General features: G+C 45.2%; 1 protein-coding gene across 5 annotated transcripts in view; it reads right to left on the minus strand.

Annotated features, from left to right (window-relative positions):
- Positions 1-19,872, minus strand: part of BICRA (BRD4 interacting chromatin remodeling complex associated protein) — a 593,087-nt gene that overhangs the window by 92,113 nt on the left and 481,102 nt on the right. For all 5 annotated transcript variants that reach the window (XM_086938677.1, XM_086938681.1, XM_086938679.1 and 2 more), the window contains one exon: positions 1,251-1,934. In XM_086938677.1, coding sequence (XP_086794803.1) covers positions 1,251-1,934 — 684 coding nt within the window. The remainder of the gene's footprint in view (positions 1-1,250; positions 1,935-19,872) is intronic.

The raw sequence follows: 19,872 nt of genomic DNA on the forward strand, positions 1-19,872 counted from the left end.
TAGAACTCTATCATCGACCTTTCCTTAGAAACTCAGGTTTCAAAAGTGATAAGCTCCTGCTTCCTACAAATAAAAATCATAATAAGGTGGTTTATTTTTTTGATAAGGGTACATAATCATGTACCTTTTGCAACTGCCCTAGTCCAGTCACGGCTGGACAATGACTACTATTTATTTAGTGGTTCTAGGCAACTTACTCAGACTACAATTAATAGAGGATTCCCATGAACAAGAATCGTAACTTTTGGTGATCGAGCCTGCTTGGTTGCTACCACCAAAACGTGGAATTATCTCCATTTATCAATCTGTTTGATGAGATTCGGGTAACATGCAAAAACGTTGCAGTCAAGCATGTTATATAATGAAACACATAACCGATCAATAGTTGAGGAAAAAAAGCAGGCAAACCAAGAGTCGTCATTGACACAAAAGAAGCAGAGTGGCAGCAGCAAACACTGATCTCCCAAGCAAGTACTGGGTGTAGCACTAAAGGAACACCAACTAGGAAAAGAGCTGAAAATCAACAAGAAAGGTGTGTGTACTCCTTATCAGCAACTCACCACAAATGGAAGATTGTGGGCTATACAAGTGCTGATTAACAAACAATGTGCCAGGAAAGGGGTGCTGATCTTTCAAATGTGAAGCACATCACGTTCCCCTAGTCAAAAGAGCAAGTGGATGTTCTGTTAACGTTTATCGGCCCGCCCATCCCCCCCCCCCACCCACTGTCATGCCACACAGCTTTGAAATACATTTATTTAATCCCCTTCTGTTTGTATCCATTTCTGATATTAAATCCCACGGTATGCATTTCTTGAATACATTTCTACCCCCAAAATATAAACAGGTCCAATTATCTGGATGCTACTATAAAATACTTGATCCGGATGTCTTGGACAAATGCTTTAATAGTTTCCCGTGCATCTGCATAACGTCACTCAAGAGCAAAGGAAAAAGACAAACATTTTGTTCACTAGGTCTCAAAGTATGCAAATGATTTCAAGGTACAGAAATATTTGGCTTACTTTCACTATCAACTATGTTAAAGAGCTGGAACCGGATATTAATGTTGATCTCCGTGATGGTGAGTAAATAACTGATTGGATTTAATCTTAGAATGATCGTAGTTGGTGTAGCCTTCTCCAACTATACCTCCTTATTGCAATTGAGCAGTTCTCTGGACCTAGGCTCAAGTGGATAATACTAATAGTACAGATAATGGGGTGCCATGAGAACCTGCATTCTCTTACCTGCTGGAACCTTTCCAGGAGCTGCTTCTGCTGAGGCGCTGATGTTGTGATGGCAGAGAGTGCATGATATTGGTTGGCTGCTGCTTGAAAGCTTCTCTGCTGCTCAGCGGTCAGGTGGATGGTTTGAGGCTTGAACTGCGGCTGTGTGGAAAACTGAAGCTGTAGTGTATGAGGAGGCCCTTCAGTAGGTTGTAGCTGCTGCTGCATGCGGGCCTGAGCCTCAGCTTGGGACTGAATTTGGGTAGCCAACTGCACCTGGAACTGCATGGGAGGGGGAGAGGAGAGCTGCGGATGCCCATCAGCCTGTATCTGATGATGCTGGAACGAGGGCTGAACTTGAGGTTGGGAAGGAGGCCGCAAGGGGTGCTGGGTTGCTCCATGAGGGGAAGAGCCCATTTGATTCTGGATGACAAAAAGGTTCTGCATTTGCATCTGAGGGGTGCAAGAGCGTGACAGGGGCTCGGATGACGGCCTTGGCAAAGTTTGTGGTTGGGAAGGTGGCCTTGAATGAGGCTGGGAAGGTGGCCGAGAGAGGGGTTGCGGCTGTGACGGAGGGCGAGACTGGTGTGGGGACTGCATTTGAGATGGGTGAGTCTGTTGCAGCTGGGGGCTCTCGCCCATCGGTGGGTGAGGTAGCGAATGGGATGGCGAAGCTCCAGGTACTTTCTGTTGTCCTGTCGGCATCTAAGAAGCATTCAGGAAAATGGGAAATGGCAAAGGGAAAATTAGTCAATGATCTCTTCATAAAGAAAAGCAGTTCATGGAAAAACTCAAAGTTAGTTGGGTTATCTCTTTAAGGGCAAAGTTAGTTGGGTTATCTCTAACTTAAGGGCTTAATCTATCCCTCCAAAATCTCAAAAATAGAGACGTGGTTAAAGACACATTGAAGGTCACACTTTCCAGCCTTCTCTACACGCAATACACCTAACTGCACATGCAGTAAATAAGTTAATCAACTGCTCCAGGCAAACTATTTTAATGCATCCTATTTACTTTTCTCAATCCACTTTGGATGTAAGTTGAATGCTGCTGCAAAGACACATTATTTCTGCTCAACTATAAATGGGCGACTTATTCACCAATTCTTGTAAGACATTCTCTTACATATGGAATCAAACAGTCCTGGTTTTCTCCTGACAGGATCAGACTAATATTACACTGGTGAGGAAAATGTGAAATGTTACTCTTAAGGAAATGCAATTTTTAAGTATAAGAGGGCATTTGCAGAGGACTTTTTAATTTTTTTAATTTAAAACGTGTGTGCACCAAAAGGGTGCATATGTCTGTACACATGTTGTGATCAACTACATTTCTCGTCACAGGTAGGGCTATGCTTACAGTGAAGAACGACCAACATGTAGTTTCCAACTACCCTGTGGCTATTTTCCTGCCCTTCTGCTCAGCGCCTTTGAGTGCCATGGATCCCCACCAACACTTCCTACATCAAAACTAGATTATGATACATTGGTGCCTAACGAAAGAAGATGGGAATGTGCATGTTAACCTGTTTCAAGATCTCAAAACTAAAGGGGACCTGATGACAGGACTCATCTGTAAATCAAGTTAAGAATATGGCTGCAATAGCAATATAAGCCCACCACACAAACGTGCTGGTCCAACTCAAGTGTGAAACAAAAAACATCAAGAAAGGCTTGGTGGAATATGCACAGCATAGTGAATCCAGAAAGATTCACGCTGCAAAACGGTCCAGCCCCAAAAACAATTTGATGGATGTGGGACAAGCTGACAGGATACGATCAACCACCTACAGCAGCAGGTGAAAGGAACTGAGAGGCCCCCATTCAATCCACAGGCATTAACCCGTTTAGCGCGAACATTCCGCCCCAGTGCAGACGTTCGATCGCGCTAACGGGATTCGGACGTCCAACTGTCGTGCGCAGCACCAGCGAGGTAGTGCACGCGACGACCGTTGGACGTTCGAAGCACGGAAGGGGTTAAAGTGTAGGTTCTGAAAGCTAGAATGCTCAACCTGCCCCTTCGACTGACTGAGAGGCAGCTGGAGCAAGGAACACAGGTAAAGTCTCTGAAGGTCTGTGTACCACACTCCTTGCCAGTCCAGCTTGATCAGTATGACTTGGGCCCGGTCTTGCAGTAGTTTCCTCAACACCAGAGGAACGAAGGTTTTTGGGGAAAATGGGTTGTAAGCAGAAAATTCCATGTCAAGCAAAACACACCCAACATGGTTACCAGCAAATGAAACTGGAGGGCACCTAACTATAGGTACTGTGTATACTCAAGTGGCAAAAAGTTCCATCTGACCAGTGCCCAATAGGGCAAAGATGTCCTGAACTACCTGCGGATGGAGAAGCCACTCATGGTTGACAATATGTAGCTGGCTTAGTCTGGTGGCTCTCGTGTGCAGGGAGCCTGGCAGGTGGTTTGCAACTGTCTAGACTCCATTCACTCTTATCCAGGTCCTGAGCCTAGATGCTTAACAGCAGAGAGGCTGAGACTCCATGACTCCCTGCTTCTCTAAAAACCACATCAGGTTGTGTTGTCTGTCAAGATCTCAAACAATTGACCTAGAAGGGTGGGCAGGAAAGTTCTGAGAGCCAGGTAAATTGTTCTCAGCTCCAGATAATGGATATGTAATTTTTACTCGACCAGAGGCTGGAAGTCCAGTTCTTCCACATGTGCACCCCACTTGAAGGTGGAGGCATCCGTCAGTACTTAAAGTCACTAAATTAAGCTTTGAGGTGGCTGGAGCACAGGACAGAACGGCCTAACTTAGAGCAATTTGTAAAGTATTTATGCAGAACCAAAACCGCAATAAAGGCAAAATGCAATTCAACATAAATCAAATTAGATAAACAGAGTAAAATGTAATAAAACACTAAAAATCCAAGAAGGGGAACTGTAAATATGTTTTTTTTACAAATTGTTGCCAAAAAAAAGCTAAGCACCAATGGTAGTCTAGTGTCTGATTGTCTATGCCAAAAGCAGTGTCCAGTCCAGGTTCAAATGCCACTAGTCAAGCTGGGCAGTGGTAGGAAAGGCCTCTTGTAGCTTGTTGTATCCTTGTAGCATGAACAAGAGGTCAGCCTTATGACCCTTGGAGTTCACTTCTTTATCCTGAGCACAGGAGTGATTATGTCCAGTTCCTCTCAGGTCACAGACAGCAGGTCCAGTCATCTTCTGTTCTTCTTCAGAATCAGAAAATGTTATGAAGCGGGTGCATGGAGGTGCTACATTGATTCCTGGCACTAGCATATGGGTGGGGTTGACTCCTGGGCTCCTCCCTAACCAATGGGGTAAAGGTTTCCAGGGTCAGCTCTACCTTCTTATTCAGGAGTTCTGGTTTGCCTCACTGGAAAAGGTCCAAAATACCATGTGTTATGTAGGGCATTTTCAAGATGGTGAAAATCTCTGCCACACTAAACGTAAGCTCAGAGGGTAGGGTGTGTGTGTGTGTGGGGGGGGGGGTTAAGGTTGACTATGGTAATCCAAATGTCCTCCTACATCAAACACTAAAATCCAGTGTACCCACAACAAACTCCAAGACAGACGTCTGTAGGACAAAGGCAGAGTCCTTCAGCGCAACCAGGGAGGGGATCCACAAGAGTTGTGCTTGCATAAGAATTGTGTTGGCCTCCTGCTCTCTTTCAAGTGTGCCCCAGGTGTTACATATGCCTCAAGCAGGATTTGACAATGTGGTGTTACAGGAAGCCCATAGCCTCACAACTCTGAATACAGAATTCAGAGAAGTCATCTTTGCCCATTAAGGTCAGCTTATGGTCTATTCCTGGTAAGCATGTCGCATTCAGTAAACATCTATTCAAGGATGAATACAGCAGAGATTGAGCTGGAAGAGCCTTATTCTAATTAACCTTCTGATTGTTCAGGCAGGTAAAAGGTAACTTTCTAAAAGTTTCTTTATGTAAATATTTTCTTTAAGTAAAAAAATAACCACCATTGAATTTGAGCTATTTAAAAATAATTATTATATAAATAGAGCTTTAATTATTTTGCTAGTTGTTCCCATTCCAGAGATACAGTATACATATTCTGTTTTGTATTCTGGTTTTCTACACGGGACAGCTAGGAATACTACAGCAAAAATACCTTTTTGGGCCTAGTTACTATAGTTGACATATTAATAATTTTTTCTCCAAGTCCCACTTTCAAATACCATGCATTCTTACTTGTGGGCCTACAGAGGTGGCTACCTCTCAATAAGGTTATTTGAGCAGGTTGCATTGCAGGGTTTACACAGCTGCAGTCAAGCTACATTGGTAGGCCTGAAGCCATATTTTTTTGCTCACACTAGTGGATGGCACATTAAGTGTTGCAGTCCACAAGTGACCATCAACTTTTCATACCATGGGTGTATTCGAACACCATGTACCATGGCCTTTTAGAAGCGCCAAATAGGTCAATCAGGATTAGCAGATTCCTTCATGTTTTAGGGGTCAGAGCACATACACTGGAGTGCCATTATGTAAAGCCTAAAAACAGGCAATGAAATAGGGTCCAGCAAAAAGAGAAAAATCAGGGACGACCACGCAGATAAGGTGGATTTCCTACACAGGACAAGGGAGTGTGGACCTAAAAAATTAAGTGCCCAGAACTCCTAGAGCAGGCAATCAATTAGTTTACTGCAGGGATGAATGTGGGGTTCTCCTAAGATACCAAGATTGACTCCATTAAGGCACAGTTAAAAAAGAGCAGAGGTTCAGACACTGCCAAAGAGGGTTGTAATAGCTCTGTGAGGATGTTTGATTTTGCCTCCACCAAAGATCTTTACCTACCTTCCTTAGGAATGCATTAAAGTGGCTACCTCAGTGGGAGAATGCGCCAAAGAGCACTCCATCTCTATTTCCAGAGGTGTCCAAACCGTTGGCGCTCTGAAGCACCAGATAGTCTGTTGTATCAGATTAGTAGGAAGTATAAAATTATCTGCCTCACCGATTTGGTCATTATCGTGTGGTATAAATAGCAGCATCTGAATACGGTCAGTATCTGAACCCAAGATGTCATCTATTGTTGGCAAGAAAAGGAGTTACTTACCTGTAACTACAGTCTCTCTAGTTTTGGTATCTTTCATATATTCACATGCTTGATCACTGTTGTCTAAGTGGGAATCCCCGGTATCATTACAAAAGCACCAAATGCTATACCACAGGCTACCATGGAATGAATAATAACACTAATAGCCTATCTACATTCTTTTTAAAAAAAACCAAAGTTGAACTATAATTAATAAAATGCCTGCATCCCGTAGAAAACTCCCAAGAAAGGCTGATAATCTCAGCATTTCAAGCACAAGTAAAATAAGAGTAATTCTAGGGAAAATAAGGGAAGCCTCTCAAGGGAGGAGTGTGGGTCGCATGGGAATTTATTAAAGATACCAATACTGGAGAACAATAGTTACAGGTAAGTAACCCATTTTCTTCTCCAGTATAGGATCTTTCATAGATTCACATGTTTGAATCAGAATAGTGTTACATACAGAAATATAAGCACCCTTAGAGGATGGTGAGTAACAATTTGATACATGTTAGCATCTGTATAATGTAACAGCTGTATGTATATAAATGCGAAAAATATAAATATATAACATGGCATGAAATAAAACGTATATATATATATATACACACACACACACAAAAAGAGGACGTAAAAACCGCTTGTTCTACAACTTAGTCACTGTGGCTTGCAAAATAAAGGCAGTAGTGCTGAGGGTAAGAATGAGTATTCTTCCACATAGGTCTTGTAGAGTGTGCTTTTAGTTCTGTGTTGAAGTTGTTTGCATGCTTTAAAATGGCAGACCTGGATGGCGGCAGTGATCCAACGTGCAATAGTTGTCTTAGTGACTGAAGTACCTTGTTTAAATGGACCATTAGATACCAGTAAGTGGTAAGTCTTTTGAATTTGTCCAATCTGTTGTAGATAACATGTGAGACATCACTTGATGTCTAGAGTGTGCCAAGATTTTTCAGCAGGCATAGATGAGTTTGAAAAAAAGGTATGAAGAATAATAGGTTAGTTTAGGAATAAATTGTGGATTAGTCCTGCGAAGAACAATCATAAGTGAGGTGCAGATAGGGATGTTTGATTGTGAGGGCTTGAATTTTGCTACCTCTCTTAGTGGAAGTGAGTGCTAACAGTAAAGCGGCCTTCCAAGTAAGATATTGGAGTTCTGCTTTGCGAATCCGATTAAAAGGTGGTTTCATAAGTTGTGCAAGAAAGGTGTCGAGACGGAGGAGGAGGCTGAACTGGGGGAAAAGCTGTAAACAATCTCTTCACAATTCTTGCAGAACAAAGGGACAATGATTTGGAAGAGTGTCTCTAACAACAAATGCAGAGAAGTCAGGTAAAATTTGCTCTGATGAGGAGTCGAGAGGATGGACATTGCTTCATGAACACCATGAGCAGAAGCATTTCCACCTAAATTGATATGTTTTATTTGTGAAATCAGTCCTTGCTCTGGAAAATAGCAGACTCCGTCATAGCTCCGCACCTCCGAGACGTCATCAACTGCTCCTTCAACTCCGCTACCTTCCCAGAAGACTGGAAACACGCTGAACTCACCGACCTTCTGAAAAAACCAACAGCAGACCCCACCGAACTCAAAAACTACCGCCCCATCTCGCTTCTTCCATTCCCGGCCAAAGTCATCGAGAAAGCTGTCAACATCCAGCTCGCCGCCTTCCTCGAAGCCAACAAATCACTCGACCCCTCACAATCTGGCTTCCGAGCCAAACACAGCACTGAGACCGCCCTCATCGCAGCAACAGACGACATTCGAACTCTACTGGACAATGGAGACACAGTCGCCCTCATCCTCCTCGACCTCTCTGCAGCCTTCGACACAGTCTGCCACAGCACCCTTTTACAACGCCTCAGAAATATCGGAATCCAAGGAAAGGCACTGGATTGGATCACCTCGTTCCTCACCGGAAGAACCCAGAAAGTTCGCCTCCCACCATTCAAGTCCGAGGCCTCTGAAATCATCTGCGGCGTACCACAAGGATCCTCACTCAGTCCCACCCTCTTCAACGTATACATGAGCCCCCTCGCGGCCATCGCCCGCCAACACAACCTCAACATCATCTCTTACGCGGATGACACTCAACTGATCCTATCCCTCACCAAGGACCCCAGCACCGCCAAAACTAACCTACACGAGGGAATGAAAGAAGTCGCCGAATGGATGAAACAAAGCCGTCTGAAACTGAACTCAGACAAAACAGAAGTCCTCATCTTAGGTAAATCCCCCTCTGCATGGGACGACTCTTGGTGGCCGGAAGCCCTCGGAAAAGCACCCATCCCGACAGACCACGCACGGAACCTAGGCGTCATCCTGGATTCTTCACTCTCTATGAACAGACAAGTCAGCGCCGTATCCTCTTCCTGCTTTAACATTCTTCGCATGCTCAGAAAAACATTTCGCTGGATCCCCTCCGAAACAAGGAAAACAGTCACCCACGCTCTGGTCACGAGCCGACTGGACTACGGAAACACCCTCTACGCAGGTACTACCGCAAAACTCCAGAAGAAACTACAACGAATCCAAAACGCCTCAGCCAGGCTCATATTAGACATCCCACGCAACGAACACATCTCTGGTCACCTTAAAGACCTCCACTGGCTACCCGTCAATAAGAGGATCACTTTTAGACTGCTTACCCACGCACACAAATCACTCTACGACATCGGACCAGAATGCCTCAACTCTCGACTGTCCTTTTATACCCCCTCCCGCCAACTTCGCTCCTCCAGCCAAGCTTTCGCCACTGTACCTCGCATCAACAAGACCACCATGGGAGGCAGATCCTTCTCATACCTGGCTGCCAAAACATGGAACTCTCTCCCCGATTACCTTCGCCTCACCCAGAATCACCTAGCGTTCAGAAAGCAGCTTAAAACGTGGATATTTGACAAATAATCCTCCTCCCCTTCCTTAGCGCCTTGAAACCCTCTGGGTATGTAGTGCGCTATATAAATGTTATGACTTGACTTGACTAGATCCTAGAATTCGATGAATTCAGGAGCCATGCATGCAACTGGAGAGAGGCAGGATGTGGATGAAGCATCTGGCCTTAGTTCATGGTCAACAGATTTGCTGTTCCTTGGAGACGATAGGATGCAGTTTCAGAGAGCAGAAGAAGCTCCATGAATCAGAGCTGGCGAGGCCAGTCCCTGACCATGAAGATGAAAATGCCGAAAACCCTCCCTGAGGTTTCCAGCTGGGGAAGAACGAATAGTTTCTTACCTGTCGGTGTAGTTTTGCAGCTTGAAGATCTTTCTGGATTCACTATGCTGTGCATATTCCGCGGTCTTGTGGTTGGGTCCGGATTTGTAGTCTTTTCTTTGTTTTTTTTTTCTTTTTCGTAGCCCTTGTGGGCGTCGGTGTCACACCACCTTGGGTGCATTTCCGGTGACGCCGGCATGCTTCCTGCGGAAGCTCCCACTCTTGGGCGCCATCTTCGGATTCTTTTTTCCGTGTTTCTTTCTTTTCCGAAGCAATGGCAATGTTCTATTCAGGTGATAATTTCTTTACCACTTGTCCTTATATTCTCTTACTTCTTCTCCTCCTATTTTCTTTTTTTTTTTTTTTTTTTGACCACCTCTTCTCTCTCCAGCCTCATCTTTCTGGCGGAGGTGGGTGGGTTCGCTAGTGAATCCAGAAAGATCTTCAAGCTGCAAAACTACACCGACAGGTAAGAAACTATTCGTTTTGCAGCGTGAATCTTTCTGGATTCACTATGCTGTGCATAGATTTCGTAGCGGTTTCTCATTTCCGTTGTGGCTGGGTGGAAGATGAGCTCTGGTTTCTGAATATATGCTGGAGCACCCTTTGTCCGACTTGTGCTTCTTTGTTCATCTGAACATCCACGCAATAGTGCTTCGTGAATGTGTGCACCGAAGCCCATGTTGCCGCCAGGCATATGTCTTGTATGGGTGTATTGGCCAGGAAGGCTATTGTAGCCCCCTTTTTTCTAGTGGAGTGGGCGCGTGCCCCCTCTGCCAGTTCTGGTTCGGCGGTGAGATTTTCGGCGTCGACGGCTTGGACGTCGAACTGGCTTTCGGGTCCTTGGACGGTGTCGAGGCTTTAGGGTCTTTCTCCCTCGACGTCGATCGTCGATCGGTCCCTTTCGGCGACGATCTTTGACGCTTTCTGCTGTTCAACAGCTTTCGGCGCCAGGGACTCCTTCTCCGAGGATCCGCTGGGCCTGCTTGTGGTCGCGGACGGCAGATGTCGCTGCGTCGGCGCCTTCGGGCTCTTGGCCTCGTACTTTCGAGACTCAGAGTCTCTCGTGTTCTTGTGGGACGTCGAGTCTCCTACCTTATCAGGTGTCTTCTTGTAATCGGTCTCTACGACCGTGTAGCTGTCGTCTTCGGCGGCAGCGTTGTCCTCCTCCTCTGAGGACATCCCCAGCTCGTACAGCGATGGCGTCGGGGATTTTCCTTCGAGGGTGGCGTGTGCTACCCTCTGTCTCTTCCTCACACGAAGGGTCTTCTGGGCAAAGACGGCGCAGGCATTGCAGTCCTCGCTTCCGTGTTCTACCGTTAGGCAAAGGTTGCAAACCGGGTGCTGGTCTTTCTGCGCGTACTTGTGTCTGCAGTTCGGGCAGAACTTGAACGGCGTGTTGTCCATCCTCGTGCGTTCAGGCCTCCCTGACCGCGTGGACGTCGACGATCGTCGAAGTTCTCGAGGTTTTCACCTTCTTTTCTCTTCGTCAATGTTCTGTGAAGTCTTCTTTAGTCTTCTTCTTCCAATATCTCCTCCAACTTCCACTCTTTTCAGTACTTTCTCCAAAAATGTCTGGAGCCCAACGGGAACAATCCAGACCCGACCGCGGAAAAAAGAATCTGAAGATGGCACCCAAGAGTGGGAGCTTCCGCAGGAAGCATGCCGGCGTCACCGGAAATGCACCCGAGGAGGTGTGACGCCGACGCCCACAAGGGCTACGAAAAAAACAAAAAAAAAAACAAAGAAAAGACTACGAATCCGGACCCAACCACAAGACCGCGGAATATGCACAGCATAGTGAATCCAGAAAGATTCAGGCTGCAAAACCGGCATTTCCGATTCTCCAGAGAGGCAAAGAGATCCAGGTTTGGCTTGACCCATCACAGGAATATGGATTTGAGGATTGAACTCCTACTTGTGAAAGGTTAGAGTGGTCCTGCTCAGAGTATCCGCAAATTTGTTCTCTACCCCTAGCAGAAGTTCTGCCTTGATGGTTATGCGGTGAAAAAGAACCCATTTCCGTATCTTTTGAGCTTCTAGAGACAAATTGTGAGATCTTGTACTTCCCTGCTTATTGAGGTAATGCATGCAGATGGCGTTGTCTGTTCATATAAGGACAAAAGATCCTTGGGAAGAAGGATTGAAGCACCAGAAAAAATGGCTCTTAATTCTACGAAATTGATGTGCACTTTTGATAGTGGCGTACTCCATCTTCCTCAAATTTGGAAATCCTAAGGATGTGCTCCCCAACCCTTCAGAGAGGCGTCCTTGGTTATAATGAAATCTGGAACTGGAGAGAGGAAAGTTAGCCCTAAAGAAAGATTCTTGGAGGACTGCTACCAAAGAAGCGCCTTTTTATTGTTGGTGTGATTCGAACAAGATCAAATGATCCGATTACATGAAGCCATTGACCATCCAGCTGTTCCTTAATGGGTCTTATCCTGAGGCGGGCGCAAGGGACTAAGAGGGTGGCTGAGGACATTATGCTCAGTAAAGATTTGAGGAAATGTACAGAAACTAGGGACACCATGCTCCTTTGTCTTTCTACTGACAAGAATGCCTTGCACTGTAGAGTATCCAGAGTTGCCCCCAGAAAGGTTATTCTCTGAGTGGGAGAAAGGAGAGACTTTTGATAATTTACTGTTGACCCCAGAGAGTGGAATAGCCGAAGGCAGGTGGACGTGACCTTCGAAACCTGTTGGAGATGGTGCTTTCACCAGCCAGTCATCTAGGTACGTTAAAAGTTGCAGACCTTTTAATCGGAAATGCGCTGCTATTGGGGAAAGGCATTTGGTGAAGACTCAGGGAGCCAAGCAGAGGCCGTAGGGTAGCACCATGAACAGATAGTGAGCTCTTGCCACAGTGAAACTTTCAATGTTTGGGGTGTATGAGAACATGAAAGACGCATCTTATTATTAGAGGCTGGTCATAAAGTCTGCATGATTGAGCAGCTGAAGCATCTCCTGGAGTGTGACCATACAAAAGATTTTTTTCTTCAGGCACTTTTTGTATTTTCTAAGGTCCAGAAAGGGACGTCATACTCCCAACTTTTTCTTTACTACAAAAAAAGCAAAAATAAAAACCCATTCTTTTTTGAGAATTTGGAACCTCCTCTATGGTGTCTTTTGCAGCACGGCGAATGCCTCCTTGCTGAGTAAGACGAAGATGAGATGAGATGTAAGTGATGCATGTGGTGAATAAGGAGGTAGAATTGTGGCAAACTACAAAGTATGGCAATATTTGAAAAGACCAAGACCCACTTGCCGGTTGTAATTTGCTGCCATTGTTGGTAGTAGTGAGATGCGTGCCCTACATGTATGGGAGGGGAGAAGGATTTCTTGCAGTCTGCAAAGGAATGTCATTGCTTTCTGACAGGGTCTCTTGACTGAACCGGTGGTTTGCATATAGGCTGCTGTCTGGAGTATGCAGAAGCTGGTGGTGGACGATAGCTTTGATGTGGCCGATAGTTGGTACAAAAGGATTGATATGCCTGAAACGATTGGTATTTTTGGTAACCACCATGAAAGGAGTGGGCGCCCCTTCTGTGAGCTCCCCTAAAAGGTGTTTTCTTGCATTGGAGCATTAAGTAATCATCCCATTGGTTTGGAAGCTGAATTGTCTGGAAGTTCTCATTACTCTCTATCATCATCGGAAGATGTATTTTGCCTGGGTGGCATGGTTACATCGGAAGGTGGCGTAATTCGATGTGTGGTAGGAGGCATAAGAAGCAGAGATGCCGGAGGTAAAGGTGCAAGGAGAGGTGGAACTGTTTGCGTAGAGGAAGGAAAGCGTGTGTGATAGTCCTGCAACATTGTCTGCAGATCCTGCACTAAGGCTACAGGAAGCTGAACCATGGGATCATGTACAGGACCCATGTACTGCTTGGATTTGCCTGAATAACGCGTATAATGATAAACCGGAGCATAAAACACCTCCTCATCTACCTCTTGGTAAATGAAGTGAAGTTTTGACGGGTTATGAGCTGGTCCAAAAAGCCCATCATCAGATTCCTGGCCATCAATAAATGGCTAGACAGCAATGGAGAAATGTGTGCTGATTTTGAAGAAAATTTCCCAACTGTGTCATCGACAGTAGGAAATCCGGTGTCAGCAGTAAAGATGAAGGCCTCTTTGATTTTAATAGTGGAAACATCGACAAGGTTTTCATCAACACTGGTGGAGGTGAGACTGCTATCAACGATGAAAGGGCAGTAATCAATGTCTAGGTCATCTTCGTGGAAGTATCCGATACATAGGTCGGCGTTGACGGAGTAATGGCCATCAACAAGGTCATCACCGAAGTAGCAGTGGACATTGGCGAAGAGGCCGTTTCCTTGATTATAGTTGACAGTATTGCCATAGACCATGGTAGGTTGGTCGACGACGGGGCAGAAAGTGACAATGGATCTGACAGAGGTTACGTGATTGCCGACGTGGATTTTTTCATTGACAAATGTTTCACCGGTGCTTCAGTCGTCGACAAACATTTCATAGCTATTTTAATCTTTATCAATGAGGAATGAGAAGAGGAGTTTTCAGATTTTTAAGGCAAACAGAGGCTGAAGTTGAAGGTTCAGACTGAGCCGCAGTAGGAATCAGATGTTTTCCTTTTTGTGAAGTCTTCAAAGATTCATGGGTGTGTCTTTTATGTAGCCTTCTTATGGTGCTCTAGAGACTCCTGTGACCTTTCTCTCTACTTAGGTTTTTCAAGAGAGGCATAAGAGCTCACACTGCCTTTTTCATCACAGAAAACACCATACTTGGTTTTAAGTCTTTTTAACCATATCAATAATCTTGCTTCTCAGTCCATAAACGTTTTAGGAGAAATGGTTCTACAAATTTTGCAGTCTTTACCTTTTGGAGTGGATACAAGCATGAAATGTACTACTTATGTGAAGCTTCAGCATGCAGTCGTTTCTTACCACAAGATCCACATGATCTGAAAAGTCCTTTTATTAGAGGATTCGGACATGGTAACAGCAGAAAGTGGAAGAACACCGAAGATGTTGAAGAAAAATGAGCAGAGTTCAGAGAGACTCCCTCTCAGACGACGTGCGGTAGACAAATTAATGTAGCTAAGCTACTGCAGTGACTATTCATTGCACGGTAGCCTATAGCATATACTGTTTTTGTAATGATATCGTGGGACTCACACTTCAGCAACTGTAATTAGTTAAGCATATGAATCTATGAAAGATCAAATACTGAAGAAGGAAAATGCTACTTACCAGTATGGATCTGGTGTTGGGCTAGGATGTTTGCATGTTGTTTGTCTTCGAAGAAGTCTTGTAGTCACGAGGTTGGTGACTCCTCCTTCGGTCGACAGTACGCATGGGCTTCAGCTCCTTTGTTAGATTGCTTTTGCCAGTAGGGTTAGATGGAGTAATGAGAAATAGAAAGATGTCCATGCGTGATGTATCTAATTAAGATAATACTGGACCAGATAGAGGTATCCGGGGAGGAGGAAGGGCGTGTACAACTCTGCAGCTTTACATTCCAAGAACGGGTGCCTATTGGTAAGTAGCATTTTCCGTTCGAGGCATATGAGCTGCAGATTGTACACCATGCATAGACTATATAGCAGTATACACCTTAGCGGTGGCTACCTGTATCTGTTGAACTAGTTTGAAAAAGTGTTTTTAATACAGCCTGGCCCACAGTAGCTTGTTGTTTTGCTTGCATGTCTACACAACAGTGTTTTGTGAAGGTGTGTGGTGTGGCCCAAGTTGCTACTTTACATATGTCATCTAGGGGGATGTTCCCTTAGAATGCCACAGATGGCCCAAGTTTACGTGTAGAATGAGCTTTAGGGGGAATGGTTAAAGTGTGTTTGGCTTTAAGGTAGCAGATTTGTATGCATTTTAACATCCACCTTGCAATTCCAGTTTTGGATATAGGATTGTCCTTATGAGGTGGGGAGAAAGCTACGAAAAGTTGTTAGGTTTTCCTAAAAGATTTTGTTCTTTCAATGGAGTAAAGTAATGCTCTTTTAACATCTAGGGTGTGTAGAGCTATTTCTGCCACTGAGTCTTGTTGAGGGAAAAATACTGGTAGTTCAACAGACTGGTTTACATGGAAGGCAGAGACTACTTTGGGTAAATATTTTGGGTTTGTTTCAAGAACCACTTTGTTATGATGGATTGGTAAAAATGGTTCTTGTATGGTTAATGCCTGGAATTCACTCATTCTTCTGAGAGATGCGATGGCGACTAAAAATGCTACTTTCCAAGTAAGGGACTGAAGTTCACATTTGTGTAAAGGTTCAAATGGAAGAACCATTAGTCTGGTAAGGACAATATTGAGATTCCACACTGGAGAGGGTGGAGCTCTTGGGGGAATTATTCTTTTAAGTCCTTCCGTAAAAGCTTTGATCGAGGGAACTCTAAACAAAGACAAATGTTGTCTGTTTTGCAGGTAGGCCGCTATGGCAGCTAGATGTAATCTTATAGATGTATACGCTAGGTTACATTGTTGTAGATGCAAAAGGTAACAGATGATGTTTTGTTGTGTGAGCAATAAGTGAAGAACCGCTTCCATTTTGCTGCATAGCATGCCCTTGTTGTAGGGCGTCTAGCTTCTGTGGGAGTGGCTCGGGGAACGACTGCCCTTTGGAAAGGTTTTTTGTAGTCCACCATTGCAGAGAGAGATGGGTGCGGTTGTCTACCAACACCAGATCTGTTAGTTGACCTTGAGCCTGGTTCCACTGACGTGCTAGGCACTCTTGCAATGGGCGCATTTGCAATCTTGCATGAGGGACAAGAAAAATGTAAGAGGCCATCATTCCCATTAGCTGCATGAACACTCTTGCTCGTAGTGAGTGTTGTGGTTGAAACCTTTGAACTAATATTTGTATAGCATTTATCCTGACAGGATTGAGATATGCTAGGGCTGTGGAAGTATTCACTGTAGCCCCTAGATATTGTTGCATTGTGGACGGTTGTAGATGGGATTTGCTAAGATTTATTGTGAATCCCAGACTGTGAAGCAACTGTATTGTCCGGAGTGTGTGTAGAACACAGTTGTCATGGGAGTTTGCTTTTGTGAGCCAATTGTCTGGGTAAGGGAAGACATGAATTTGTTGTCTTCTGAGATGGGCTGCAACCACCACAAGGCAGTTGGTGAAAACCCTTGGTGCTGAAGTGACTCCAAATGGGAGCACTTTGAACAGGTAGTGTTGACCGTCTACCACAAACCTGAGATATTGCCTGTGAGCGGGATACATGGGAATGTGGAAGCAGGCGTCCTTTAAATCCAGAGTGCAGAGAAAATCGCCTTGCTGTAGTAGTGGAAGCACTTGTAAAGTGACCATGTGGAAGTGGTCTGATTGAATGTAAAAGTCCAGTATTGGCCTGAGAGAGCCGTCCTTTTTTGGGATTAGAAAATAAAAGGAATAGACTCCTGTGCCCTGATGAAGCAGAGGAACTGGCTCGATTGCATCTTTTTGTAACTTTGCTAAGACTTCCTGTTTGAGGAGCGTCATGTGTTCAAATAACATTGGACGCCGTCTTGGAGGAATGTTGGGGGGTGTAGAAGTGAGTTCCAGGCAATAACCAAACTGGATAATCTGTCTTACCCACTTGTCTGTTGTGATGGAATTCCAGACAGGTAGGAACTGTGAGAGGCGTCCCCTGACAGGAGTGGGATGATAGGGGGAAGCGTAGGTAAGTAATTTTTTGTTATTTGGGGAGTTGCAGGTGTTATTACCTCTGCCCTTATTGTTGTTACCTCTGTAGCTTCCTCTATTATATCCCCTAGAAAAGGAGCCCTGGTTGGGACTTTTATAGGATGAGGACGGGTATTCTGATGTGTTTGTTTTGGAACCTGCTCTATAAAAGGAGCGTCGAAAGGAGCCTCTAGTAGATGGTGACTAAGTCTCCCATAGACTTTGCGGTATCGGTGTCCTTTTTAATTTTTTCAAAAGATGCCTCAACTGCAGGGCCAAAGAGGTGCTCCTGATCAAATGGTGGATTTAGAATGGTATTTTGTACCTCTTGTTTAAACCCAGATACCCTGAGCCAGGTGTGTCTGCATAGCAAAACACTGGTATTTATGCACGTGACGCGGTGTCTGCTGCGTCAAGCGCACATTTGATGGAAGTATTGGTTATGACTTTCCCTTCCTGTATAAGGGCATTGGCTTTGTCCTTATATTCTTGAGGAAGATGATGAATTAGCTTTTCTAGCTCATCATAGTGGGCCCTTTCGTATCTTGTTAGAAGGGCTTGTGTGCTTGCTATTCTCCATGAATTGGCAGCTTGAGACGCCATACGTTTACCTGACGCATCTAATAATTTAGATTCTTTGTCAGGAGGTGGTGCGTCACCTGACCCTTGGGAGTTTGCCCTTTTGCGTGCATTGGCACAACTAGTGAATCTAAGGGAAGTTGGCCCTTGATGTATATAGGGTCAGTGGGCGCTGCTTTATATTTTTTGTCAACTCTGAGGTTAAGAACCCTAGCTCTAACTGGGTCTTTCAACACCTCAGGGGCATGTTTAAGAAGGCCTTGTAACATGGGTAGGACGTGAGTAGATTTTTGTGGTTGGGCAAAATTCTCCAATAAAAAAATCTTCTACAGGGTCTGCATGAAGCTTGACCTTGTGGTATGTAGTCACCCTATTGATTAGCTGGGCAAAACCCACATTGTCATCTGGTGGGGATGGTTTTGAGGGGGAGAAATCTGCATCATTGGTTAGATCAGTATCAGTATTATAATCATGCCATGGGTCTGGTTCCTGTGGTGTATCATCAGGACCTAATAGCATTACGTCCTCCTCCAGTTGCCCATCCCAATGTGAATTGTCACTATCCTCCGATTGTGAAAAGTGTGGTGGTGAAATGATTAAATTAGGGTTAACTGGTGGTGGAGGTGAAGGTGGTGGTTAAGTGTTCGTAGCTATATGAATCATCTTTGGAGGAACTGGAGCTTGTGGAAAATGTTCTGGTTTCCTCTTTGTATGTGGCTTGGTGACTATGTGACCAGTCTTTGGGTGAATAAAGATAGTAGTCTGTTTTGGATCGGGAAAGAAAAGCTCTTCGGGATCGATAGGTTTGCTTGGTGTCGAAGATTTCTCTTTGGAAACTGTTTTTGGACATTGTCCGGTACAGCATCCTTCCTTGATTCCGAAGGTTTTGGTGCCTTGTCCTTTAATGGTCTTGGCTCTGAAGTTTTCGGTGCCAAAGTTTTGTCTGTGTGCTTCGGGGCTGAGGTTTTATCCGGCTATTTCTGTACTGGTGGCTTATCCAGCTGCTTCGGTGTTGATGTTTTATAAGGCCCCTTTGGTGCTAATGTTTAATCGGAATGCTTTGTGCTGAGGGATCTTTTGTAGATTTCGGTGCTGAATGGTGTGCCGGTGGAAGAGGGTGTGGCAACTCCGACGACTGAGCTTTCGGTGCCGACGGTGGTTGCGCTGTACTGGATGGTTGGCGCGAGCCGGATGGCTTTTCTTTGTCCTTCGGTGCCGGACCCGGGGGCGTTCTAAGTTTTTGTACGGTGTGAACCTGAGCCCAAAGGTGTTACTGGAGCCATTGGTATGGGCTCGGGTGGGGCTGGGGTCTCAGTACTCGCGTCCCTTTGAGGCGGGGTGATGTCATCTTCGGTGACGGAGACGTCCACTTCGGAGTCCAGAATTTCTTCTTATTCTGGCTCCGAAAGGTTATCTGGACCTGGATGGAAGATGTCCAGAAAGAAACCTGTACCTCGCTGCATGTTGCGGTGTCGAGCTTGAGGATCTCGGATGGTCTTTTTCGACTTGAATGAGAGACAAGCTTCACAATCGTCCTCTCGATGTTTTGGAGAGAGGCACAGATTGCAAACAGGATGGAAGTCCGAGTGTGGAAACTTAGCACCACACTGTGGACATTTCTTAAATGGAATCCGTTCCATCGACATCCGTCTATCGGAGCGGGTAAGCCCAACGGCCCGCGTCGAGGTTCGCAGGTGTCGAAATGTAATCGAAAGTTGTCGAGGATGCGCATCAAAGGCATGCGATCGAGAAAATACCGTTGGCTAAGTGGGATTGCCCGTCAAAGGGGGTTAGATACCGACCCGTAGCGAGCCCAACACCAGATGGCGATCTATGCATAGTGTACAATCTGCAGCTCATATGCCTCGAACATAATGCTACTCGGGCACAAGCCTATGTTTGATCACATCCGTGTTACTGTGCTCCTAAGCCAGCTAAACCTGCATTCTTGTCTTCAGTTAGGATGGCTTTAGCCCATGGAGGTAGTTTTGGTGGCTGCATCAGCATAGACGGTCTTGTGATGGCACCAAAGGAGAAATTATTGGCAGGGTCACAAGTGTCAGTCCAGCAGGCACTGGTGGCATAACCTGTGAAGGGCCAATGAGGTCGACTGGCGCCGAGTGAAATGCCACTAGCAGTATCCCACCAGACTCCCAAAAGGAA

The sequence above is a fragment of the Lissotriton vulgaris genome, chromosome 9 (assembly GCF_964263255.1).
Source record: "Lissotriton vulgaris chromosome 9, aLisVul1.2, whole genome shotgun sequence".
NCBI lineage: Eukaryota > Metazoa > Chordata > Amphibia > Caudata > Salamandridae > Lissotriton > Lissotriton vulgaris.